Genomic DNA, 27313 nt, shown 5'->3' on the forward strand with positions numbered 1-27313 from the left:
CTGCACACTGCCCTATCCCACCTGGACAAGAGGAATACCTATGTATGACTATGACTACAGCTCAGAATTCAACACCATAGTACCCTCTAAGGTCATCATTAAGCTTGAGGCCCTGGGTCTGAACCCTGCCCTGTGCAACCGGGTCCTGGACTTCCTGACGGGTCGCACCCAGCTGGGGAAAGTAGGAAACAGCATCTCCACTTCGCTGATCCTCAACACTAGGGCCCCACAAGGGTGCGTGCTCAGCCCACTCCTATACTCCCTGTTCACCCATGACTGCGTGGCCATGCACGCCTCCAACTCAATCATCAAGTCTGTAGACGACATAACAGTAGTAGGTTTGATAACCAACAATGAAGACGACCTATGGGGAGGAGGTGAGGCCCCTCGGAGTGTGGTGTCAGGAAAACAACCTCTCACTCAAGGTCAACAAAACAAAGGAGATGATTGTGGACTTCGGGAAACAGCAGAGGGAGAACCCCCCTATCCACATCGACGAGACAGCAGTGGAGAAGGTATAAAGTTTTAAGTTCCTCGGCGTACACATCATGGACAAACTGAAATGGTCCACCCACACAGACAGTGTGGTGAAGAAGGTGCAACAGCGCCTCTTCAACCTCAGGAGGCTGAAGAAATGTAAAACCCTCACAAACTTCTACAGATGCACAATTGAGAGCATCCTGTCGGGTTGTATCACCGCCTGGTACGGCAACTGCACCGCCCATAGCCACAGGGCTCTCCAGAGGGTGGTGCGGTCTCACCGGGGGCAAACTCCCTGCCCTCCAGGACACCAACAGCACCCGATGTCACAGGAAAGCCAAAAAGATCACAACAACCACCCGAGCCACTGCCTGTTCACCCCACTACCATCCAGAAGGCGAGGTCAGTACAGGTGCATTAAAGCTGCTACCGAGAGACTGGAAAACAGCTTCTATCTCAAGGCTATCAGACTGTTAAACAGCCATCACTAACACAGTGAGGCTGCTGCCTACATACAGACTTGAAATCATTGGCCACTTTAATCAATGGAACACTAGTCACTTTAATAACGTTTACATATCTTGCATTTCTCGTCTCATATGTATATACTGTATTTTATACCATCTATTGCATCTTGCCTCTGCCACTCGGTCATTGCTCATCCATATATTTATATGTATATATTCTTATTCCATTCCTTTACTTAGATTTGGGTGTATTAGGTAGTTGTTGTGGAATTGTTAGATTACCTGTAGATATTACTGCACTGTCAGAACTAGAAGCATAAGCATTTCGCTACACTCGCAATAACATCTGCTTAACCATGTGTATGTGACCAAGAAAATGTTCAAATGTTTTTAAATAGACATTCGCAGGCAGTGATCTTCAGACTCTCTCCTCAGATAGCAGAACATCAGATAATTGGACAGCTTGACTGAAGAAGATAGTTTCCCCCCTCTTTTTCTGACATGCCAAACAACACGTTTCCTAAATGTGAGAAAGCTCTGAGAGTAACAGCTGGGCATACTATCGTTGGACGTATCCTGGCTCACTGAGATGCTCACAATACTGCTTAGAACATCAGAGTCATGTCTGACTCCTGTGATGTCACAGGGCTCCGCTGGCTAACATGGGACCTTCAGGATCATTCAGGACACGTGTCACTATAGAAACCCACCACATACATCAGATGGCCCACAATCCCTGCATGTGTGAATTACTTATGGTGTGTGTGTATGAACCAAGACATCAGTTTCTGTTCAGGATCGTGTGGACTGACTAAATGTACTTTAGGTCTTCAGCGGGTCCATGTCTAACTCCTCAGCTTCATGTGTTGAGGTGCAGAGAGGAAGAGCTAGTGTGGAGAGGAAGAGGTAGTGTGGAGAGGAAGAGGTAGTGTGGAGAGGAAGAGGTAGTGTGGAGAGGAAGAGGTAGTGTGGAGAGGAAGAGGTAGTGTGGAGAGGAAGAGGTAGTGTGGAGAGGAAGAGGTAGTGTGGAGAGGAAGAGGTAGTGAAGCCGTGGAACAGCTGTTTTGAACTGACCCGAAGACGCTCCATGTTTTATGGTGAAGCATCACAGATCTAACAGATAGTTGAAGGGGTTAGGGGAAGGATGTGCCTAAATCCCTTTAGGATTAGTGAAGTGTGTGTGTTAGTAATGTAAACCTCATTCATTTCAGAAAAAAAAAACGGCTTTTATTTCATGAACAGATTGTCTAAATCATACATTTAGAAGAAATGTACCTCGGGCCTCCCATCTATATGAGGAGTCAATACAGATCTGGGTTCGATCCCGGGCTGTGTCGCAGCCGGCCGCGACCATGAGGCGGCGCACAATTGTTTGGGTTAGGGAGGGTTTGGCCGGCTGGGATGTCCTTGTCCCGTTGCTCTCTAGTGACTCCTTGTGGTAGCTGCGTGCATGCATGTTGACTTCGGTCACCAGCTATATGATGTTTCCTCTGACATATTGGTGCTTCGGAGGACTCATGGCTCTCGACCTTCGCTTCTCCCTAGTCCGTACAGGAGTTGCAGCGATGGGACAACACTGTAACTAACAATTGGAAATCGTAAAAAATATATCAACCTCTACTTTAAAAAAAAAGTATATCCACAATGAAATATTATTGTAACGAAAACAGCAACAACTGTCCTGCATTGGTCATGCTGTTGGGAATCCAGCTGTCCTGCATTGGTCATGCTGTTGGGAATCCAGCTGTCCTGCATTGGTCATGCTGGTGGGAATCCAACTGTCCTGCATTGGTCATGCTGTTGGGAATTCAACTGTCCTGTATTGGTTATCCTGTTGGGAATCCAGCTGTCCTGCATTGGTCATGCTGTTGGGAATCCAACTGTCCTGCATTGGTCATGCTGTTGGGAATCCAGCTGTCCTGCATTGGTTATCCTGTTGGGAATCCAGCTGTCCTGCATTGGTCATGCTGTTGGGAATCCAACTGTCCTGCATTGGTTATCCTGTTGGGAATCCAGCTGTCCTGCATTGGTCATGCTGTTGGGAATCCAGCTGTCCTGCATTGGTCATGCTGGTGGGAATCCAGCTGTCCTGCATTGGTCATGCTGTTGGGACTCCAACTGTCCTGCATTGGTCATGTTGTTGGGAATCCAGCTGTCCTGCATTGGTCATGCTGTTGGGAATTCAGCTGTCCTGCATTGGTCATGCTGTTGGGAATCCAACTGTCCTGCATTGGTCATGCTGTTGGGAATCCAACTGTCCTGCATTGGTCATGCTGTTGGGAATCCAGCTGTCCTGCATTGGTCATGCTGTTGGGAATCCAGCTGTCCTGCATTGGTCATGCTGTTGGGAATCCAGCTGTCCTGCATTGGTCATGCTGTTGGGAATCCAGCTGTCCTGCATTGGTCATGCTGTTGGGAATCCAGCTGTCCTGCATTGGTCATGCTGTTGGGAATCCAGCTGTCCTGCATTGGTCATGCTGGTGGGAATCCAACTATCCTGCATTGGTCATGCTGCTGGGAATTCGAAAGTAAAAAAAAAATCTGAAAGACTGAATTGGAATGTTCTGTGATAATAGAAAACAACAACAACAGTTCTCTTCTAATTTCCAACTCTGTCCTATTAAGTCAACCTGGTGACCTCGTATTTCTTTGGTCTGGGGTCTCTCAGAGGCTTCGGCAGAAGCTCCATCTCCGCCTCCTCTGTCTCGGCCACTAGCACCTGAGCCGTCTGTCCCTGTCCTGTATCACCCTTCCCTGGCTGTGGATCCTTATCCTTGGGACACTCTCCGTTGTAGGTCTTGACATAATTCTCCACGGGCCAGCCCCTGAACTCCTGAGGCTCGGTGCAGATTAGGCCAGAGTAGGCCACCCCGGGGTGATGCTTCAGCCAGTAGATCAGGTAGTGGATGTTGTAGTCACAGACCCAGGGGTTATCCCCCAGATTCAGCATCCTGAGGAAGTACAGGTCCTCCAACACTCCGTACTGGAAGTAGTGCAGGCTGTTGTTGGACAGGTCCAGCTCTCGCAGGTACAGGAGGCCCGCAAACGCAGCTATGGAGAGGGGGAGAAATGCAGGATGTTAAGGGTTAGTTAGAGGGACAGGAAATTTCAATGAATCTTATAGCACAAGTCTCAGTGGAAGAAATTCCTACTGGACAGGTACAGGTGCCCAGTGGATGCAGCTGAAGAGGGGGGACAAGGGAGAGAGGAAGTTGGGGTTAGAGGTCAGTTACTACTTCAATTCATCTTATACAGTAGCACTCAGTGGAAAGTTTCAATGGAAGTAATGTCCACTAACGGACATGAATACTGAATTATTACCGGGAACTAATGTTCCACTGTAACACGAGAAAGAGTAACAGCTTCCATAACTAATTTCAGACTGCATTTTCAGCACCTCGTCTTCAAACACATGCTGATATTAACTTTGACCAGTGCTCTCCCTATCACCTAGTCTCAGCTCTAATTCAAGCTTAAGTTAGCCTGTTGATGTGGCTACGATGTGCCTAATAGCTATTAGACATCTTTAAGATGTGTTTCCTGCAGTGTATCCCTGAGTAATGGTGGCAGTGCAAGCTAGCACCATAAAGACAGATAGGCCTACTGTATTTAGCACTGTCTCCAGAGTGACCCTCCTTTTACCACTCCCACAAACCCCCTCAGATTATGCTCTTATCATACTCATGAGAATTACTGTCCGGTTTCTACTGGTTTGTCTGTGCAACTCAATGAGACAACAATTCTGGTCTATTTTTTAAACCAGTTTGTGCTTGCTACAGAGCTTAGTCCCTGAGAAAACTGAGAGAGCAATTTGTGAATACTTCATGAGAATTGTGTTCAATTTGCAGTTGCTTTCTCTGTCCAGAACGGATTGGCTTTTCATCCATAACAGGCTATTTCTTTCTTATTCTTTCTCCTCGATCATGGTAGTTAATGACTATGTGTACAGTACTGGTTGTCATAGTTGGTCGGAATTAACCACCATTAATTACTTGTTAACAACTCAGGGAAATACTCTAATGTCAATTGCTGGCACATGTTCTGCAATAATTAATGATAAGGGAACTATTTTCCTTCCGTGGCAAAGCTTCCTGGCTATGTGACCAGTTCTTGTGAGCCTAGGAATAATGAGACAGCGTTTTTTCCCAGTTCTCAAACGTAACAGAACTAGAAGGTAGTGTAGTGATTCCTCAGCAAATAGAGAACCTTGTTGGTTCTACAAACGAGATGGAGCAGGTTTATGGCATCGTAGGCTCCTTTAAGTCAGATTCATCCGTGTGAGAAGATGGAGCAGGTTTATGGCATCGTAGGCTCCTTTAAGTCAGATTCATCCGTGTGAGAAGATGGAGCAGGTTTATGGCATCGTAGGCTCCTTTAAGTCAGATTCATCCGTGTGAGAAGATGGAGCAGGTTTATGGCATCGTAGGCTCCTTTAAGTCAGATTCATCCGTGTGAGAAGATGGAGCAGGTTTATGGCATCCTAGGCTCCTTTAAGTCAGATTCATCCGTGTGAGAAGAGGGAGCAGGTTTATGACATCGTAGGCTCCTTTAAGTCAGATTCATCCGTGTGAGAAGATGGAGCAGGTTTATGGCATCGTAGGCTCCTTTAAGTCAGATTCATTCGTGTGAGAAGATGGAGCAGGTTTATGGCATCGTAGGCTCCTTTAAGTCAGATTCATCCGTGTGAGAAGATGGAGCAGGTTTATGACATCGTAGGCTCCTTTAAGTCAGATTCATCCGTGTGAGAAGATGGAGCAGGTTTATGACATCGTAGGCTCCTTTAAGTCAGATTCATCCGTGTGAGAAGATGGAGCAGGTTTATGGCATCGTAGGCTCCTTTAAGTCAGATTCATCCGTGTGAGAAGATGGAGCAGGTTTATGGCATCGTAGGCTCCTTTAAGTCAGATTCATCCGTGTGAGAAGATGGAGCAGGTTTATGACATCGTAGGCTCCTTTAAGTCAGATTCATCCGTGTGAGAAGATGGAGCAGGTTTATGACATCGTAGGCTCCTTTAAGTCAGATTCATCCGTGTGAGAAGATGGAGCAGGTTTATGACATCGTAGGCTCCTTTAAGTCAGATTCATCCGTGTGAGAAGATGGAGCAGGTTTATGACATCGTAGGCTCCTTTAAGTCAGATTCATCCGTGTGAGAAGATGGAGCAGGTTTATGACATCGTAGGCTCCTTTAAGTCAGATTCATCCGTGTGAGAAGATGGAGCAGGTTTATGACATCGTAGGCTCCTTTAAGTCAGATTCATCCGTGTGAGAAGATGGAGCAGGTTTATGACATCGTAAGCTCCTTTAAGTCAGATTCATCCGTGTGAGAAGATGGAGCAGGTTTATGACATCGTAGGCTCCTTTAAGTCAGATTCATCCGTGTGAGAAGATGGAGCAGGTTTATGACATCGTAGGCTCCTTTAAGTCAGATTCATCCGTGTGAGAAGATGGAGCAGGTTTTTGGCATCGTAGGCTCCTTTAAGTCAGATTCATCCGTGTGAGAAGATGGAGCAGGTTTATGGCATCGTAGGCTCCTTTAAGTCAGATTCATCCGTGTGAGAAGCTAATGAGAGTTAAGGGTTTTTATCTATGTGTGGAATTGATCCAGACTCAACGCTGCCTGGTATGGTATATGGTATACTGGTATGGTATATGGTATACTGGTATGGTATATGGTATACTGATATGGTATATGGTATACTGGTATGGTATATAAAGTACTGGTATGCTATATGGTATACTGGTATGGTATATGGTATACTGGTATGGTATATAAAGTACTGGTATGGTATATAAAGTACTGGTATGGTATATAAAGTACTGGTATGGTATATAAAGTACTGTTATGGTATATAAAGTACTGGTATGGTATATAAAGTACTGGTATGGTATATAAAGTACTGGTATGGTATATAAAGTACTGGTATGGTATATGGTATACTGGAATGTTATATAAAGTACTGGTATGGTATATAAAGTACTAGTATTGTATATAAAGTACTGGTATGGTATATAAAGTACTGGTATGGTATATAAAGTACTGATATGGTATATAAAGTATGTGAGTTTTTATATTTGTCTTTCTTCTGCCTCTTTTTCCACATTACCCCAGGGATTCTAACAATTCTATTTCAGGAGGAAATAAAGCCATGCCTCCATTTTGTGATGAATGGACTCAAGGTCAAGGTCCTCCTCTGATTCCTCTTTTGACCTCTTTCTTTGCAGGTCCAATGTGGGCTCGATTACAATGGGGGACCAGTGAGGAAGTGTGTGCACTCACTACTGTAAGTCACAAATCAAAACATATTTAACAAAAAGCATATATATCTCAGATTGCTGTATCTTATCAAACCCTTCTTCAGGTGTTGTGAGATCTGATCCTCTCTGCAGCATGGCTTGCCACACATCCACAATGATTGTGCTGTTTGAAGGAAGTGTATGGTCTCTCCTCACCTGTGTCGATCTGATCCAGACTGTTACTGCTGAGGTTGAGAAGCTTCAGGTCCCTGGCAGCAACAAACTCCTTGGGCCGGAGCTGAGTGATGCTGTTACTGGACAAGTCCATCCTCACAATGTCTGACGGGAGACTTGAGGGGATGTTCTTCAGTTCTGGAGGGAGGGGAGGGGGGGGGGTAGACAGAGAGGGAGAATAGGTTAATGGCTTACCCAGACATGTTTACAATGGCCAAATCAGCTAGCTATCATACTGCATGAAAACATGAACAAAAACATAAGCGGACACACAAGGAACTTTGGGACATATGTGATTTTTTCAACCCAATGCATACTTGTTGATCGCCAGAGTGACTGAAATTTGGATTCCTACATATGTGAATTCCGAGTGTGCCCTGGGAATATCAAGATGGCCTCCCCTTTCTATAGTCCCTGTGTAGCCATGTTGTATGTCTGTGCCAAGCAGGACTGTTATTCACAGCACTCTGGGTTAACCTTAGCCTTTGAAGGGTTTGAAACATGAAGGTCAACGTATGAAACAGGGTTTCCCACAGGCTGAAAAGACCTCTGAGAGCTTCTGTCTTTTTTTTGTGATCGCCAGCAGCCTTTACCATAGAAGGAAAACTTCTGCAAGAGCCATTGTTCTCAATCTAGAGTTTAAAATAAAGACTAAGACATGAAGACGAAGTGGGTGGTCCCTAAAATGCATACAACTTCTACTAACAATTCATAATGAATGATGTCTTTGGAACCCGTTTTCTAAGTCATGTTCACAATGACAGCGCTCAGCTGAGAATGAACCGAGCTGTGGTGGGGTGGAAAACCTTCATTTTTAATTTCATGAAGGACACAGGACCTTTCTGTGTTTGTCAAAATCCACGTACAGTCTTGGACTGCTTCCAGTTGGCCACATTCTGAGCACGGTTTATTCATCATTCAGCTGAAGGAACTATCACAGACCTTAACGACAGACATCTGCTCTAATATCATAACAGCATAGGACATCCATCATCCTCCACTGTAAGGAAAGGAGATTAACGCTCCATGGCTTTTAGATGAGGTTGCTGGAGCATTCACAACAACAGAGACAGAAGTTAGCGTTCTCAATGACACCCTATTCACTAGATAGTACACTACTTTTGTCCATATCCCTATGGGCCATGGTAGCGCTCTGGTTAAAAGTAGTGCACTATGTAGGGAATAGGGTGCCGTTTGGGACACATGGGAGATGTTCTCTCTTTCCCCTATCTATCGAACCCCTGCCTCACAACACCTGTGATATGCTTTAGTTCAGACTACAGCAGTGAGTGGAGAAACATGCAGATGGTTGGGATGTTGGGAGAAGTCAAGGTCGTTCAGCCATAACAGTTTTCAGAAAGAATCTGAACTCATCATGAGGGGCCACAGTCAGAGCCGGCCCTATATCCATACCCACTCATACAGTCAGAGCTGGCCCTATATCCATACCCACTCATACAGTCAGAGCTGGCCCTATATCCATACCCACTCATACAGTCAGAGCCGGCCCTATATCCATACCCACTCATACAGTCAGAGCTGGCCCTATATCCATACCCACTCATACAGTCAGAGCCGGCCCTATATCCATACCCACTCATACAGTCAGAGCTGGCCCTATATCCATACCCACTCATACAGTCAGAGCCGGCCCTATATCCATACCCACTCATACAGTCAGAGCAGGCCCTATATCCATACCCACTCATACAGTCAGAGCCGGCCCTATATCCATACCCACTCATACAGTCAGAGCCGGCCCTATATCCATACCCACTCATACAGTCAGAGCTGGCCCTATATCCATACCCACTCATACAGTCAGAGCTGGCCCTATATCCATACCCACTCATACAGTCAGAGCCGGCCCTATATCCATACCCACTCATACAGTCAGAGCTGGCCCTATATCCATACCCACTCATACAGTCAGAGCCGGCCCTATATCCATACCCACTCATACAGTCAGAGCCGGCCCTATATCCATACCCACTCATACAGTCAGAGCTGGCCCTATATCCATACCCACTCATGCAGTCAGAGCCGGCCCTATATCCATACCCACTCATACAGTCAGAGCCGGCCCAATATCCATACCCACTCATACAGTCAGAGCCGGCCCTATATCCATACCCACTCATACAGTCAGAGCCGGCCCTATATCCATACCCACTCATACAGTCAGAGCCGGCCCTATATCCATACCCACTCATACAGTCAGAGCTGGCCCTATATCCATACCCACTCATACAGTCAGAGCCGGCCCTATATCCATACCCACTCATACAGTCAGAGCCGGCCCTATATCCATACCCACTCATACAGTCAGAGCCGGCCCTATATCCATACCCACTCATACAGTCAGAGCCGGCCCTATATCCATACCCACTCATACAGTCAGAGCCGGCCCTATATCCATACCCACTCATACAGTCAGAGCCGGCCCTATATCCATACCCACTCATACAGTCAGAGCCGGCCCTATATCCATACCCACTCATACAGTCAGAGCCGGCCCTATATCCATACCCACTCATACAGTCAGAGCCGGCCCTATATCCATACCCACTCATACAGTCAGAGCCGGCCCTATATCCATACCCACTCATGCAGTCAGAGCCAGTCCTATATCCATACCCACTCATACAGTCAGAGCTGGCCCTAGCCTTTTGGGGGCCCTAAGTGACATTTTGTCATGGGGCGGAGAGAAGATTTAGTAATTTTATAACAAATTCCATGCAATTCTACTCATTTTGCCATGGGGTTTAGAGAAATGTTTGCAGTTTTTAAGATGATATCTGAGTGAGAGTGACTAACAAAATCAATGGGGGTACCACCGGTCTGCAATTTGACCATGCTTACTAGAAGTTTAGATGGCTGGCCGCTAGACTAACTTGCCAGTCTAATTACTGAAGCTGTCAGTGACTGACGTAACAACAGAACAGCTGCTGATGCACAACCACTATTCTAACTCTGAACAGGAAGTTAATTTGAAATGTTTTTAGAAATGTTGATATAGTTTATTAAAATCGCATTTTGTTTACAGACAGCAGGAAACTAAACCTATACAGCCATTCATTTAGATTGTAAATGCACAGTGCTGCTTTTACAGAGTCAGGTGCCCAACATGCCTGTCTGTCAAGGAAATCAACGCTGCTGTGGAGGAGAGGAGACTACCAGCAGAATATTACCCATCATGCTGTGGAGGAGAGGAGACCACCAGCAGAATATTACCCATCATGATGTGGAGGAGAGGAGACTACCAGCAGAATATTACCCATCATGCTGTGGAGGAGAGGAGACCACCAGCAGAATATGACCCATCATGCTGTGGAGGAGAGGAGACTACCAGCAGAATATTACCCATCATGCTGTGGAGGAGAGGAGACTACCAGCAGAATATTACCCATCATGCTGTGGAGGAGAGGAGACTACCAGCAGAATATTACCCATCATGCTGTGGAGGAGAGCAGACTACCAGCAGAATATTACCCATCATGCTGTGGAGGAGAGGAGACTACCAGCAGAATATGACTCCCTCTCTGCTACACATCCTGACTCCCCCAGAATGTGTTCGCTGACAAAACACCCGGCCATCGGTTACAGGAACTCCAAGAAACCATGATATAATGTCAGAAGAGGAGGTTAGGCTTTACAGAGATGACAAGCAGGCCAACTCTCCATATGCTGACTCAACTGTTCTGCTAATGATAGATCAGGACTAAACCAGGCGTCATCTTGCCTGGACGACATTTATCTAGAAAGTACACGCACTCTGACATATTCTCCCACATATCATGTATGTACCACAGAGATGATTTATTTGTGGTTAGATACATTCTGTCTTGCTCCCGCACAGTTCGGTAGTGTACTGTAGGGACATTTCCAGTGTTTACAAATGAGACTTTGTTTCCAGTGTAATGACCTCTGGTCAGTTATTAGTTACAGTATATTAAGGCTCTGAATTCACAGATGAGAGAGGGATTGAGAGAGAGGGAGGGAGGGAGGGAGGGAGGGAGGGAGGGAGGGAGGGAGGGAGGGAGGGAGGGAGGAAGGAAGGAAGGGAGGGAGGGAGGGAGGGAGGGAGGGAGGGAGGGAGGGAGGGAGGGAGGGAGGGAGGGAGGGAGGGAGGGAGGTTATGACCAGTGAGATGATCTAGTGAGGTTCAGATAAAGGACTGATTGAAAGCCTTTCCAGAGGGGAAGAGAAATAGTTTCCTCCAGCTGAACATGGGGATCTTTTATATGGCGACAGTAGAATAGAGAGACCAGTGTTGCTGCTTCTTGCACGTTTAACTGCACTCTGACAAATGGCTTTCTGGGGACAGGATAGGGACAGTACATCATTATATGACTGTCATTCATCATCTTGATCAAAGGGCCAGTTCACTGTGACGTCATAAATATACAGTAGAACAATACATCAGAGTGTTGCCACTTCCACACTAAATAAGTATGAAGGGACTATTCATGACCATACTGCCACGTCTATACTAAATAAGTATGAAGGGACTATTCATGACCATACTGCCACGTCTATACTAAATAAGTATGAAGGGACTATTCATGACCATACTGCCACGTCTATACTAAATAAGTATGAAGGGACTATTCATGACCATACTGCCACGTCTATACTAAATAAGTATGAAGGGACTATTCATGACCATACTGCCACGTCTATACTAAATAAGTATGAAGGGACTATTCATGACCATACTGCCACGTCTATACTAAATAAGTATGAAGGGACTATTCATGACCATACTGCCACGTCTATACTAAATAAGTATGAAGGGACTATTCATGACCATACTGCCACGTCTATACTAAATAAGTATGAAGGGACTATTCATGACCATACTGCCACGTCTATACTAAATCAATATGAAGGGACTATTCATGACCATACTGCCACGTCTATAATAAATCCATATGAAGAGACTATTCATGACCATACTGCCACGTCTATACTAAATCAATAAGGGGCTATTCATGACCATACTGCCACGTCTATACTAAATCAATATGAAGAGACTATTCATGACCATACTGCCACGTCTATACTAAATCAATATGAAGGGACTATTCATGACCATACTGCCACGTCTATACTAAATCAATATGAAGGGACTATTCATGACCATACTGCCACGTCTATACTAAATCAATATGAAGAGACTATTCATGACCATACTGCCACGTCTATACTAAATCAATATGAAGGGACTATTCATGACCATACTGCCACGTCTATACTAAATCAATATGAAGGGACTATTCATGACCATACTGCCACGTCTATACTAAATCAATATGAAGAGACTATTCATGACCATACTGCCACGTCTATACTAAATCAATATGAAGAGACTATTCATGATCATACTGCCACATCTATACTAAATCCATATGAAGAGACTATTCATGACCATACTGCCACGTCTATACTAAATCAATATGAAGGGACTATTCATGACTATACTGCCACGTCTATACTAAATCAATATGAAGGGACTATTCATGACTATACTGCCACGTCTATACTAAATCAATATGAAGGGACTATTCATGACTATACTGCCACGTCTATACTAAATCAATATGAAGGGACTATTCATGACCATACTGCCACGTCTATACTAAATCAATATGAAGAGACTATTCATGACCATACTGCCACGTCTATACTAAATCAATATGAAGGGACTATTCATGTTGTATTTTGGAGCTCAAACAAAAGCAGTCCCCACATGCAGGATTTGTAGTCAGTCCCATGGGTCTGGGCCTAATGACTATTTGAAAAACAATATTGAAACCTAATCTCTCTAGAGGTTATAGTCCTGATAGCAGTTTTAATGTGGCAGTTATACATAGCACAGAAACGGCACCAGATGTGAGAGTCTGGACGGGAGACAGAAATGAGACTCCATATTTTCCCTTGGTCCCTTTGTGTCTAACGTTACATGATGGTTTCCACGGTTTCCACGCTGCAAGCCGTCACTCTAAGGCCTCTCGGTTTACAGTCGTCTCCTACCACATTCTGATTCAGGGAAATTATCGAGAACACATTTAGAAAGTAGTCCTTATCAACCACAGCTCTGGAGTATCCAGTAGCCAGCCTCTCCTCCATACTGTTCCAAAAGTCCTCACAACAACCATGTGTAGTGAACAATGCCCAGAGATTTCAGATGGACATGTGACTCATACACGGAGGGCCGGTTTCCCTGACCCATACTAGTCCTAATCTTGGACTAAAAAGCTGTTTCAGTAGAGATTCATCTGGGTCGAGGAACCCATGGCCCTGAGAACCCCAATAACTCACTCCAGTGTTCTGAAAGACCAGAATACAACATGCCATTGTCCTCCAAGGAGGAAATTCTTCACACAGGTCACACAAACAAATGAAAGGGAGACAAGCTTGGTTGGCTCATAGCTTACCTTTGCTCTTGCAGTCCAGCATGGGTTTGGGGAACATGTAGGTGTGGCACAAGGAGTTGGCATCAGGGTACTTCTTGATGGGAGGTGGTTTGGGCAGACTACCCTGCCCCTCCTGAGGTTTCTGCCCTGGCAGATGGCCCTCCCCATCCTCAGCACACAGCAGCTCTGGCCTCATCTTCTTCAGCTTCTGACCTCTCAGTGCGTCCGGCTCCGAACACTTGGCGTAGTTCCCTAGGTTACGGTTGCTGGGCACCTGCAGGGTCCTGACCAGACTATCCAGCGAGCACCGGCAGTCCCAGGGGTTGTCATAGAGACGCAGGTAGCGGAGGTTTGGCAAGGGCAGCAGGTGCTCCTCAGAAGCTGTCTTCATCTGGTTGTGCTGAAGAAGCAGAGTAGTGAGCTGTCCCAGCCCTGCGAACGCCTCCTCCTCCACCATGTAGAGCTCATTCTGTTGTAGATCCAGACTCTTTAGGTTCTTGAACTTGGAGAAGGTGTTGTCTCTGAGCACCTGGATCTTGTTGCGGGCCAGCAGGAGGTGGTGGATGTCTTCAGGCCAGTGCTGTTGCACCCCGGTCAGCTGGAGGTCCTGACAGTCCAAGTATTTCTCTCCGGCCTCCATGTATTCCTTGCATTCAGAGGTTTGGCGTTTGACAGCATTGGCCCTGCCTTTACCCCGGGCCCTGCCCCTTTCTCTGTTCCGTCCACCCTTCCTGGGCTCAGTGGACCTGAGGAGCAGGAGGAGCAGCAGAGCGCTGAGCAGCCGCATCCTGGGAGCCCCAATGCCACCACTGGGAGATGGGGGAGTGGCAAGACTGGAACAAGAGGGAGGGAAGGGGAGAGGGATGGCCTTGTGCAATCAGAGATGACCTTGGGTTTCTGCTGGTGCCAGGGAAGGCTGGCTACAGCTGTGTGAGAGAGAGAGAGAGAGTTAAGTGGAGAGTTCATTGTTCGGGAGGAGAGGGAAAGGAAGGGATAGAGAGGAAGAAAGGGAGGGATAGGAAGAATGATGGAGAGAAACAAACATAAAGCATGTTATATGATAGTCTATCAAACAGAGAGAGAGTTAAAACACTGTCATGGAACAGTGCCCTATTTCCTTTGTTCCTCAGTCTTCTCTCTCAGTTCCTATCCTCCCTTCTTCTATCTCTCTGTTTCTCTTCTCCCTTATCTTATCTCTCTGTTCCTCTCCTCCCTTCTCCTACCTCTCTGTTCCTCTCCTCCCTTCTCCTATCTCTCTGTTCCTCTCCTCCCTTCTCCTATCTCTCTGTTCCCCTCCTCTCTTCTCCTCTCTCTGTTCCCCTCCTCTCTTCTCCTATCTCTCTGTTCCTCTCTTCCCAACACAAAACCTGATGGCGGTCTGCTCTTCTCTCTCGCTCTCGCTCTCGCTCTCTCCAGTCAGTAATTCATCTGTACACTAGGCTCACGAACATTCATCAAAGAGGAGGAAGTTTACATGTCTGTGTACGTCCACTCCTGTAAACATACTCTGATAAACATGGCGGCTGTAAAGACCTCCCTAACTACCTTACCCCAAGGGAAGGCTGTGTGTAGCTGAATGGAATTACCCCAAGGGAAGGCTGTGTGTAGCTGAATGGAATTACCCCAAGGGAAGGCTGTGTGTAGCTGAATGGAATTACCCCGAGGGAAGGCTGTGTGTAGCTGAATGGAATTACCCCAAGGGAAGGCTGTGTGTAGCTGAATGGAATTACCCCAAGGGAAGGCTGTGTGTACCTGAATGGAATTACCCTGAGGGAAGGCTGTGTGTAGCTAAATGGAATTAACCTGAGGGAAGGCTGTGTGTAGCTAATTGGAATTAACCTGAGGGAAGGCTCTGTGTAGCTGAATGGAATTAACCTGAGGGAAGGCTGTGTGTAGCTAAATGGAATTAACCTGAGGGAAGGCTGTGTGTAGCTGAATGGAATTAACCTGAGGGAAGGCTGTGTGTAGCTGAATGGAATTAACCCGAGGGAAGGCTGTGTGTAGCTAAATGGAATTAACCTGAGGGAAGGCTGTGTGTAGCTGAATGGAATTACCCTGAGGGAAGGCTGTGTGTAGCTGAATGGAATAACACTGAGGGAAGGCTGTGTGTAGCTGAATGGAATTAACCTGAGGGAAGGCTGTGTGTAGCTGAATGGAATTAACCTGAGGGAAGGCTGTGTGTAGCTGAATGGAATTACCCTGAGGGAAGGCTGTGTGTAGCTGAATGGAATTAACCCGAGGGAAGGCTGTGTGTAGCTGAATGGAATTAACCTGAGGGAAGGCTGTGTGTAGCTAAATGGAATTAACCTGAGGGAAGGCTCTGTGTAGCTGAATGGAATTAACCTGAGGGAAGGCTGTGTGTAGCTGAATGGAATTAACCTGAGGGAAGGCTGTGTGTAGCTAAATGGAATTAACCTGAGGGAAGGCTGTGTGTAGCTGAATGGAATTACCCCAAGGGAAGGCTGTGTGTAGCTGAATGGAATTACCCCAAGGGAAGGCTGTGTGTAGCTGAATGGAATTACCCCAAGGGAAGGCTGTGTGTAGCTGAATGGAATTACCCCGAGGGAAGGCTGTGTGTAGCTGAATGGAATTACCCCAAGGGAAGGCTGTGTGTAGCTGAATGGAATTACCCCAAAGGAAGGCTGTGTGTAGCTGAATGGAATTACCCCAAGGGAAGGCTGTGTGTAGCTGAATGGAATTACCCTGAGGGAAGGCTGTGTGTAGCTAAATGGAATTAACCTGAGGGAAGGCTGTGTGTAGCTGAATGGAATTAACCTGAGGGAAGGCTGTGTGTAGCTGAATGGAATTACACTGAGGGAAGGCTGTGTGTAGCTGAATGGAATTAACCTGAGGGAAGGCTGTGTGTAGCTGAATGGAATTAACCTGAGGGAAGGCTGTGTGTAGCTAATTGGAATTAACCTGAGGGAAGGCTCTGTGTAGCTGAATGGAATTAACCTGAGGGAAGGCTGTGTGTAGCTAAATGGAATTAACCTGAGGGAAGGCTGTGTGTAGCTGAATGGAATTAACCTGAGGGAAGGCTGTGTGTAGCTGAATGGAATTAACCCGAGGGAAGGCTGTGTGTAGCTAAATGGAATTAACCTGAGGGAAGGCTGTGTGTAGCTGAATGGAATTACCCTGAGGGAAGGCTGTGTGTAGCTGAATGGAATAACACTGAGGGAAGGCTGTGTGTAGCTGAATGGAATTAACCTGAGGGAAGGCTGTGTGTAGCTGAATGGAATTAACCTGAGGGAAGGCTGTGTGTAGCTGAATGGAATTACCCTGAGGGAAGGCTGTGTGTAGCTGAATGGAATTAACCCGAGGGAAGGCTGTGTGTAGCTGAATGGAATTAACCTGAGGGAAGGCTGTGTGTAGCTGAATGGAATTAACCTGAGGGAAGGCTGTGTGTAGCTGAATGGAATTACCCTGAGGGAAGGCTGTGTGTAGCTGAATGGAATTAACCCGAGGGAAGGCTGTGTGTAGCTGAATGGAATTAACCTGAGGGAAGGCTGTGTGTAGCTAAATGGAATTAACCTGAGGGAAGGCTCTGTGTAGCTGAATGGAATTAACCTGAGGGAAGGCTGTGTGTAGCTGAATGGAATTAACCTGAGGGAAGGCTGTGTGTAGCTAAATGGAATTAACCTGAGGGAAGGCTGTGTGTAGCTGAATGGAATTACCCCAAGGGAAGGCTGTGTGTAGCTGAATGGAATTACCCCAAGGGAAGGCTGTGTGTAGCTGAATGGAATTACCCTGAGGGAAGGCTGTGTGTAGCTAAATGGAATTAACCTGAGGGAAGGCTGTGTGTAGCTGAATGGAATTAACCTGAGGGAAGGCTGTGTGTAGCTGAATGGAATTACACTGAGGGAAGGCTGTGTGTAGCTGAATGGAATTAACCTGAGGGAAGGCTGTGTGTAGCTGAATGGAATTAACCTGAGGGAAGGCTGTGTGTAGCTAATTGGAATTAACCTGAGGGAAGGCTCTGTGTAGCTGAATGGAATTAACCTGAGGGAAGGCTGTGTGTAGCTAAATGGAATTAACCTGAGGGAAGGCTGTGTGTAGCTGAATGGAATTAACCTGAGGGAAGGCTGTGTGTAGCTGAATGGAATTAACCCGAGGGAAGGCTGTGTGTAGCTAAATGGAATTAACCTGAGGGAAGGCTGTGTGTAGCTGAATGGAATTACCCTGAGGGAAGGCTGTGTGTAGCTGAATGGAATAACACTGAGGGAAGGCTGTGTGTAGCTGAATGGAATTAACCTGAGGGAAGGCTGTGTGTAGCTGAATGGAATTAACCTGAGGGAAGGCTGTGTGTAGCTGAATGGAATTACCCTGAGGGAAGGCTGTGTGTAGCTGAATGGAATTAACCCGAGGGAAGGCTGTGTGTAGCTGAATGGAATTAACCTGAGGGAAGGCTGTGTGTAGCTAAATGGAATTAACCTGAGGGAAGGCTCTGTGTAGCTGAATGGAATTAACCTGAGGGAAGGCTGTGTGTAGCTGAATGGAATTAACCTGAGGGAAGGCTGTGTGTAGCTAAATGGAATTAACCTGAGGGAAGGCTGTGTGTAGCTGAATGGAATTACCCCAAGGGAAGGCTGTGTGTAGCTGAATGGAATTACCCCAAGGGAAGGCTGTGTGTAGCTGAATGGAATTACCCCAAGGGAAGGCTGTGTGTAGCTGAATGGAATTACCCCGAGGGAAGGCTGTGTGTAGCTGAATGGAATTACCCCAAGGGAAGGCTGTGTGTAGCTGAATGGAATTACCCCAAGGGAAGGCTGTGTGTAGCTGAATGGAATTACCCCAAGGGAAGGCTGTGTGTAGCTGAATGGAATTACCCCAAGGGAAGGCTGTGTGTAGCTGAATGGAATTACCCTGAGGGAAGGCTGTGTGTAGCTGAATGGAATTACCCCAAGGGAAGGCTGTGTGTAGCTGAATGGAATTACCCCAAAGGAAGGCTGTGTGTAGCTGAATGGAATTACCCCAAGGGAAGGCTGTGTGTAGCTGAATGGAATTACCCTGAGGGAAGGCTGTGTGTAGCTAAATGGAATTAACCTGAGGGAAGGCTCTGTGTAGCTGAATGGAATTAACCTGAGGGAAGGCTGTGTGTAGCTGAATGGAATTAACCTGAGGGAAGGCTGTGTGTAGCTAAATGGAATTAACCTGAGGGAAGGCTGTGTGTAGCTGAATGGAATTAACCTGAGGGAAGGCTGTGTGTAGCTGAATGGAATTAACCCGAGGGAAGGCTGTGTGTAGCTAAATGGAATTAACCTGAGGGAAGGCTGTGTGTAGCTGAATGGAATTACCCTGAGGGAAGGCTGTGTGTAGCTGAATGGAATAACACTGAGGGAAGGCTGTGTGTAGCTGAATGGAATTAACCTGAAGGGAAGGCTGTGTGTAGCTGAATGGAATTAACCTGAGGGAAGGCTGTGTGTAGCTGAATGGAATTACCCTGAGGGAAGGCTGTGTGTAGCTGAATGGAATTAACCCGAGGGAAGGCTGTGTGTAGCTGAATGGAATTAACCTGAGGGAAGGCTGTGTGTAGCTAAATGGAATTAACCTGAGGGAAGGCTCTGTGTAGCTGAATGGAATTAACCTGAGGGAAGGCTGTGTGTAGCTGAATGGAATTAACCTGAGGGAAGGCTGTGTGTAGCTAAATGGAATTAACCTGAGGGAAGGCTGTGTGTAGCTGAATGGAATTACCCCAAGGGAAGGCTGTGTGTAGCTGAATGGAATTACCCTGAGGGAAGGCTGTGTGTAGCTGAATGGAATAACACTGAGGGAAGGCTGTGTGTAGCTGAATGGAATTAACCTGAGGGAAGGCTGTGTGTAGCTGAATGGAATTAACCTGAGGGAAGGCTGTGTGTAGCTGAATGGAATTACCCTGAGGGAAGGCTGTGTGTAGCTGAATGGAATTAACCCGAGGGAAGGCTGTGTGTAGCTGAATGGAATTAACCTGAGGGAAGGCTGTGTGTAGCTAAATGGAATTAACCTGAGGGAAGGCTCTGTGTAGCTGAATGGAATTAACCTGAGGGAAGGCTGTGTGTAGCTGAATGGAATTAACCTGAGGGAAGGCTGTGTGTAGCTAAATGGAATTAACCTGAGGGAAGGCTGTGTGTAGCTGAATGGAATTACCCCAAGGGAAGGCTGTGTGTAGCTGAATGGAATTACCCCAAGGGAAGGCTGTGTGTAGCTGAATGGAATTACCCCAAGGGAAGGCTGTGTGTAGCTGAATGGAATTACCCCGAGGGAAGGCTGTGTGTAGCTGAATGGAATTACCCCAAGGGAAGGCTGTGTGTAGCTGAATGGAATTACCCCAAGGGAAGGCTGTGTGTAGCTGAATGGAATTACCCCAAGGGAAGGCTGTGTGTAGCTGAATGGAATTACCCCAAGGGAAGGCTGTGTGTAGCTGAATGGAATTACCCTGAGGGAAGGCTGTGTGTAGCTGAATGGAATTACCCCAAGGGAAGGCTGTGTGTAGCTGAATGGAATTACCCCAAAGGAAGGCTGTGTGTAGCTGAATGGAATTACCCCAAGGGAAGGCTGTGTGTAGCTGAATGGAATTACCCTGAGGGAAGGCTGTGTGTAGCTGAATGGAATTACCCCAAGGGAAGGCTGTGTGTAGCTGAATGGAATTACCCCAAAGGAAGGCTGTGTGTAGCTGAATGGAATTACCCCAAGGGAAGGCTGTGTGTAGCTGAATGGAATTACCCTGAGGGAAGGCTGTGTGTAGCTAAATGGAATTAACCTGAGGGAAGGCTGTGTGTAGCTGAATGGAATTAACCTGAGGGAAGGCTGTGTGTAGCTGAATGGAATTACACTGAGGGAAGGCTGTGTGTAGCTGAATGGAATTAACCTGAGGGAAGGCTGTGTGTAGCTGAATGGAATTAACCTGAGGGAAGGCTGTGTGTAGCTAAATGGAATTAACCTGAGGGAAGGCTCTGTGTAGCTGAATGGAATTAACCTGAGGGAAGGCTGTGTGTAGCTGAATGGAATTAACCTGAGGGAAGGCTGTGTGTAGCTAAATGGAATTAACCTGAGGGAAGGCTCTGTGTAGCTGAATGGAATTAACCTGAGGGAAGGCTGTGTGTAGCTGAATGGAATTAACCTGAGGGAAGGCTGTGTGTAGCTAAATGGAATTAACCTGAGGGAAGGCTGTGTGTAGCTGAATGGAATTAACCTGAGGGAAGGCTGTGTGTAGCTGAATGGAATTAACCCGAGGGAAGGCTGTGTGTAGCTAAATGGAATTAACCTGAGGGAAGGCTGTGTGTAGCTGAATGGAATTACCCTGAGGGAAGGCTGTGTGTAGCTGAATGGAATAACACTGAGGGAAGGCTGTGTGTAGCTGAATGGAATTAACCTGAAGGGAAGGCTGTGTGTAGCTGAATGGAATTAACCTGAGGGAAGGCTGTGTGTAGCTGAATGGAATTACCCTGAGGGAAGGCTGTGTGTAGCTGAATGGAATTAACCCGAGGGAAGGCTGTGTGTAGCTGAATGGAATTAACCTGAGGGAAGGCTGTGTGTAGCTAAATGGAATTAACCTGAGGGAAGGCTCTGTGTAGCTGAATGGAATTAACCTGAGGGAAGGCTGTGTGTAGCTGAATGGAATTAACCTGAGGGAAGGCTGTGTGTAGCTAAATGGAATTACCCTGAGGGAAGGCTGTGTGTAGCTGAATGGAATTAACCTGAGGGAAGGCTGTGTGTAGCTGAATGGAATTAACCCGAGGGAAGGCTGTGTGTAGCTAAATGGAATTAACCTGAGGGAAGGCTGTGTGTAGCTGAATGGAATTACCCTGAGGGAAGGCTGTGTGTAGCTGAATGGAATAACACTGAGGGAAGGCTGTGTGTAGCTGAATGGAATTAACCTGAGGGAAGGCTGTGTGTAGCTGAATGGAATTAACCTGAGGGAAGGCTGTGTGTAGCTGAATGGAATTACCCTGAGGGAAGGCTGTGTGTAGCTGAATGGAATTAACCCGAGGGAAGGCTGTGTGTAGCTGAATGGAATTAACCTGAGTCTATTATTATCTTAATGATCATGTATATATTTAGTAGTTATATGTATGCCATTCAAATATGGTTCCCAGGATATACGCTATTCTACCAGGAAAACAATAATATCTCAGTCATGTTGACCTAGATTTATAAGGTCCAACCCAGGTTACAGTACGGGCAAAACTTCCCCAGAGGAAACATGAATCCACTTTTATGGTTTAGCAATGATGACAAACCTAGCTCAACGTTATGTAGCAGTGTGTCTGGCTCTGCTTGCTGTGTGTGTGTGTGTGTGTGTGTGTGTGTGTGTGTGTGTGTGTGTGTGTGTGTGTGTGTGTGTGTGTGTGTTTTCACCCCCACCAGCGATGGGCCTGTACAGTATTGACTCATTAGTCCCAAGTGTGATGTGAGGCAGCAGCCATAATGTCTGCCAGACAACACCCTCCATCTCCTGCTACAGTGAGCCAGTCCAACTGTATCACCCCCCCCCCCTCCTCCACCCCCACAGCCTTCCACAGTGGAACAGTCCAGTCACAGGGAGAGATGGAGAAGAGGTAGTGTAAACATTGAGTTTATAGACACAACGAGAATTCTTCAGTCTGAGAACACTTTGCCCTATAGTATCCTACCTAGCAAGCAAACACGCAGCAAAGCTACACTAGTGAGATCTCAATCCATCCGTCCACTGTAGCCACTCCCTTAGGGACAATATGAAAACAAGAGACTTGTGGGTATTTAATCTGCTCCCTGAAAATAAACCATTATAACACAAAGATGACTGCCATCTAGGGCCATTCAGACAGTTTGTTGTAAGTTAGTCTCTCTCCACGTAAGCACTGTTAGCGCCCGGCCGTGCCTCTGCCAGTGTAAACACACACTCTCCCATATGGAGTGCACATGGCAAAGCTTTGGGGCCTCTAACCCCCCCTCTGGTCTGCCCAGCTCTGGTCCGGCACAACTTCGGCCCATACTCGGCCCAGCCCAATGCCCAGGCCATCTAGCTCCGGGCCCATTCAGCTATAACAGACCAGGCTGGCATAGCCACACACTCACTCACTCACTCACTCACTCACTCACTCACCTCACTCACTCACCTCACTCACCTCACTCACCTCACTTCACTCACTCACTCAATCACTCACTCACTCACTCACTCACTCACTCACTCACTCACTCACTCACTCACTCACTCACTCACTCACTCACTCACTCACCTCACTCACTCACCTCACTCACCTCACTCACCTCACTTCACTCACTCACTCAATCACTCACTCACTCACTCACTCACTCACTCACTCACTCACTCACTCACTCACTCACCTCACTCACCTCACTCACCTCACTTCACTCACTCACTCACTCACTCACTCACTCACTCACTCACTCACTCACTCACTCACTCACTCACTCACTCACTCACTCACTCACTCACTCACCTGTTTATACCGTTTTTTTCTCCATTGAAATAACATCTAATTTCCAAGAGAAACCTGGTCCAATAGCAGCAGAGGGAACAACGTTTCAGACAAAGCAACTTACGTACACTAACACAACATTAAATAAAACTATAGACACACACACACACAGTACAACACACACAGGGTTTACAAAGATCAGCTGTATTTTAACGCAATAATCTCATGCTACTAGACACACACACACAGTACAACACACACAGGGTTTACAAAGATCAGCTCTATTTTAACACAATAATCTCATGCTACTAGAATGTGCTCTGCAGGAAAATGATAATACCAGTAAAAGTTTGAAATCTGAAAAAATCTAAATAATCAATGCATTTACATAGCCATGTGTTGGGTGTAGGGAGTATCTGTGTAAAACCACGTAGCAGTGGTACTGAGTAATGTTCTGCACTGTAATTCACTGGCCAACCTCCATCCCAGACCAATTCCCTGTGGTAATAACAGATGTTATGTACCTCTATCTGGAGTCAGGCATCAGGCATGTTGGTCAAAGTGCAAATGAACCGTCTGACACAACCTGAGAGCCGTGGGGAGTGAGACTAATGCACTGTACAGCTAAAGAGCTGGAGCTCGGCGGGGGCTGGAGAACCCAGTATGATGCTGCTGATAGAGTTAACAGAGACAGCTGGGGTCACACAGGCTTCAACACAACACACACAGCACTTACCAACAGGAGGCAGACTGGGCCGTGTGTGTTGAGCTGTCTAGTAATGCAAAGGAAAGCCCACTGTACGCTGTCGGTTCCTCGCTGTCCAACCAAAGTGCTTGAACTGAGGAACTCAAGTTGATGTGAAAGAACAGCAAACACACAACCGCCACACAACGTTGTCTCAACATAGACTCCATGTTGTCGGTCTATTCTAGACTGTAATTCTTGGATGTCGTGCAAGTGACCCACCCCAAAGGAGTATTATAATGCTAAACCCACTGTAGGTCGTTCCCCTAGCAGCACCTGGATGGATCAGTGAACAGCCTCGTTATAGCAGCAGGCAGCCTTAAAGCTACAGTGCAGGGTGGCTGCCTACACAGCCTGCATCTCAATGCTTCACTAACACAGAACAGGGCACTGGGGATGGAAACAGAGAGGAAACAACGTCCATAGGAAGTGGTGCAGAACACAAGGACTGTACTGTACCGGAGATTTTATTTTCATTTCCCAGTCGACCCTGCTGCCACCCAAACCAAACTCATTCCCGACCGTGACCTGATCTGACTGAGTTTCCTTTCAGGTTGCCTGAGGTGTTCAGTCAGTGTGTCCCAAATGGCACCCTATTCCCCACGCAGTGCACTACTTCTGACCAGAGCCCTATGGGCATTTGGGAGGTAGACAGAGTCTGTATCTGTTCCCCATAGCGCAATCCTCAGAGAACGCTTACACAGCATGGAGCTCTAATTAGAACACTTGAACTCTCTCTCACAAGCATGCAGGCAGGGGGGAAGTTTATCAAATAAATACATGTGAAATTGTATTTATCACAGGGATCATTGAAAGCTCTATGTTATTCTTGCTCTTCCAGAAATGAATGAAAAAATAGGGTGAAGTGATGCAGTGCTTCATGCAGTGTATCCCCTCTTGCCTTTAGGGTTGCAGTGCTTCATGCAGTGTATCCCCTCTTGCCTTTAGGGTTGCAGTGCTTCATGCGGTGTATCCCCTTTTGCCTCTAGGGTTGCAGTGCTTCATGCAGTGTATCCCCTCTTGCCTTTAGGGTTGCAGTGCTTCATGCAGTGTATCCCCTCTTGCCTTTAGGGTTGCAGTGCTTCATGCAGTGTATCCCCTCTTGCCTCTAGGGTTGCAGTGCTTCATGCGGTGTATCCCCTCTTGGCTTTAGGGTTGCAGTGCTTCATGCGGTGTATGCCCTCTTGGCTTTAGGGTTGCAGTGCTTCATGCGGTGTATCCCCTCTTGCCTTTAGGGTTGCAGTGCTTCATGCGGTGTATCCCCTCTTGGCTTTAGGGTTGCAGTGCTTCATGCGGTGTATCCCCTCTTGGCTTTAGGGTTGCAGTGCTTCATGCGGTGTATCCCCTCTTGGCTTTAGGGTTGCAGTGCTTCATGCGGTGTATCCCCTCTTGGCTTTAGGGTTGCAGTGCTTCATGCGGTGTATCCCCTCTTGGCTTTAGTGTTGCAGTGCTTCATGTGGTGTATCCCCTCATGGCTTTAGGGTTCCAGTGCTTCATGCGGTGTATCCCCTCTTGGCTTTAGGGTTGCAGTGCTTCATGCGGTGTATCCCCTCTTGGCTTTAGGGTTCCAGTGCTTCATGCGGTGTATCTCCTCTTGGCTTTAGGGTTGCAGTGCTTCATGCGGTGTATCCGGTGTATCCGGTTCATGCGGTGTATCCCCTCTTGGCTTTAGGGTTGCAGTGCTTCATGCGGTGTATCCCCTCTTGCCTTTAGGGTTCCAGTGCTTCATGCGGTGTATCCGGTGTATCCAGTTCATGCGGTGTATCCCCTCTTGGCTTTAGGGTTGCAGTGCTTCATGCGGTGTATCCCCTCTTGGCTTTAGGGTTGCAGTGCTTCATGCGGTGTATCCCCTCTTGGCTTTAGGGTTGCAGTGCTTCATGCAGTGTATCCCCTCTTGGCTTTAGGGTTGCAGTGCTTCATGCGGTGTATCCCCTCTTGGCTTTAGGGTTGCAGTGCTTCATGCGGTGTATCCCCTCTTGGCTTTAGGGTGGCATTCCGACCCCCAGAGAGAACATTCCAACAGAAACATACAGCACTGACCACTAATCCTTAAAAACCTTCAGTATGATCCTTTACCACACACTTCTTCTCAGTTGCTCCTGTTTCAGAAAACTGGTGTATCAGAAAGTGCCCTGAAGCCTTGAACCCAGCGTTATTATCTAGAGAAAGAAACTGTGACAGGGGATGTTTACCAGAGCCCTGTTCTTCCCAGCATTCCCAGAGGGAGAAAGTACGGTGATTGCTTTGGAACACGGCCAGAGACATTTACACCTCAAGTGCACAAACAGCACATACACTTCTCTTCTTACAAGAGAAAGTTTTCCACTTAAGAAAAAAAGGCAACAGCTTAAATTGCAATATGTCCTGGACAAAATAATCAATAGGCAATGAGTGCAAGCAGGCATGTCTAAAACCTCTTACAGTGGCATGTTTAAAACATCGTACAGTGGCATGTTTAAAACCTCTTACAGTGGCATGTCTAAAACCTCTTACAGTGGCATGTCTAAAACCTCTACAGTGGCATGTCTAAAACCTCTTACAGTGGCATGTCTAAAACCTCTTACAGTGGCATGTCTAAAACCTCTACAGTGGCATGTTTTAAACCTCTTACAGTGGCATATCTAAAACCTCTTACAGTGGCATATCTAAAACCTCTTACAGTGGCATATCTAAAACCTCTTACAGTGGCATGTTTAAAACCCCTTACAGTGGCATGTTTAAAACCCCTTACAGTGGCATATCTAAAACCTCTTACTGTGCAGAATTCTGTGCTGTTCTGTTCTCTTTAGGAAAGTGCTGCTACTGCCCATTCTAGTACAGTAAATCTCTATTACACTACTGGCTGCCTTCAACACTGTGACTGTACTACTGTAACAGAGGAAACAGAACACAGAGAGAGAAAGAGAGAGGGGGGGGGGGGGGTTCTGGTACCTGGCCACGGGGAGAGGGAGACGTTGATGGGTCCACTAGGGCTCTGGTCGGTCCTTCAGTAGGGCTCTGGTCGGTCCCTCACTAGGGCTCTGGTCGGTCCCTCATCCCCTGCTCTTTGTCCTGTCATGGAGGGCTGAGCCGGACCCTGGAAGTCTGCCTGCTTAGCCTGCCTGCCTCTCCTGCCTGCCTCTCAGGCTGTGAGGGGGCTCTCTGTGTGCAGTGAGGCTCAGTCAGCCTGCGTCTGGTATTAAATTACACATGACACAGCTCCTCTGCTCTGTTCTATGCAGACGGACAGGCAGGCAGGCGAGGAGGAGAGAAACCCGTTTCTCCAGTGTTGAGTAACTGGCCCGCCTCCAGCCCAGCTCCTAGCCTGTCCTGTCCTCATAGAGTGTCAGGCTGTT

General features: G+C 46.9%; 1 protein-coding gene across 1 annotated transcript; it reads right to left on the reverse strand.

Moving 5' to 3' along the window:
• Nucleotides 1-2152: 2152 nt before the first annotated feature.
• On the reverse strand, nucleotides 2153-27313 carry LOC149972936 (leucine-rich repeat-containing protein 17-like). The gene is made up of 4 exons (XM_090213428.1): nucleotides 26910-27313; nucleotides 13857-14761; nucleotides 7399-7554; nucleotides 2153-3998 (listed from the first exon to the last, which is right to left on the reverse strand). Exons 2-4 carry the CDS (start codon nucleotides 14620-14622, stop codon nucleotides 3568-3570), a joined length of 1353 nt encoding a protein of 450 aa, XP_090069554.1. The 5' UTR covers nucleotides 14623-14761; nucleotides 26910-27313; the 3' UTR covers nucleotides 2153-3567.

This window comes from Oncorhynchus mykiss, chromosome 21 (genome assembly GCF_057628025.1).
Source record: "Oncorhynchus mykiss isolate SJ-2025 chromosome 21, ASM5762802v1, whole genome shotgun sequence".
Taxonomy (NCBI): Eukaryota; Metazoa; Chordata; class Actinopteri; order Salmoniformes; family Salmonidae; genus Oncorhynchus; species Oncorhynchus mykiss.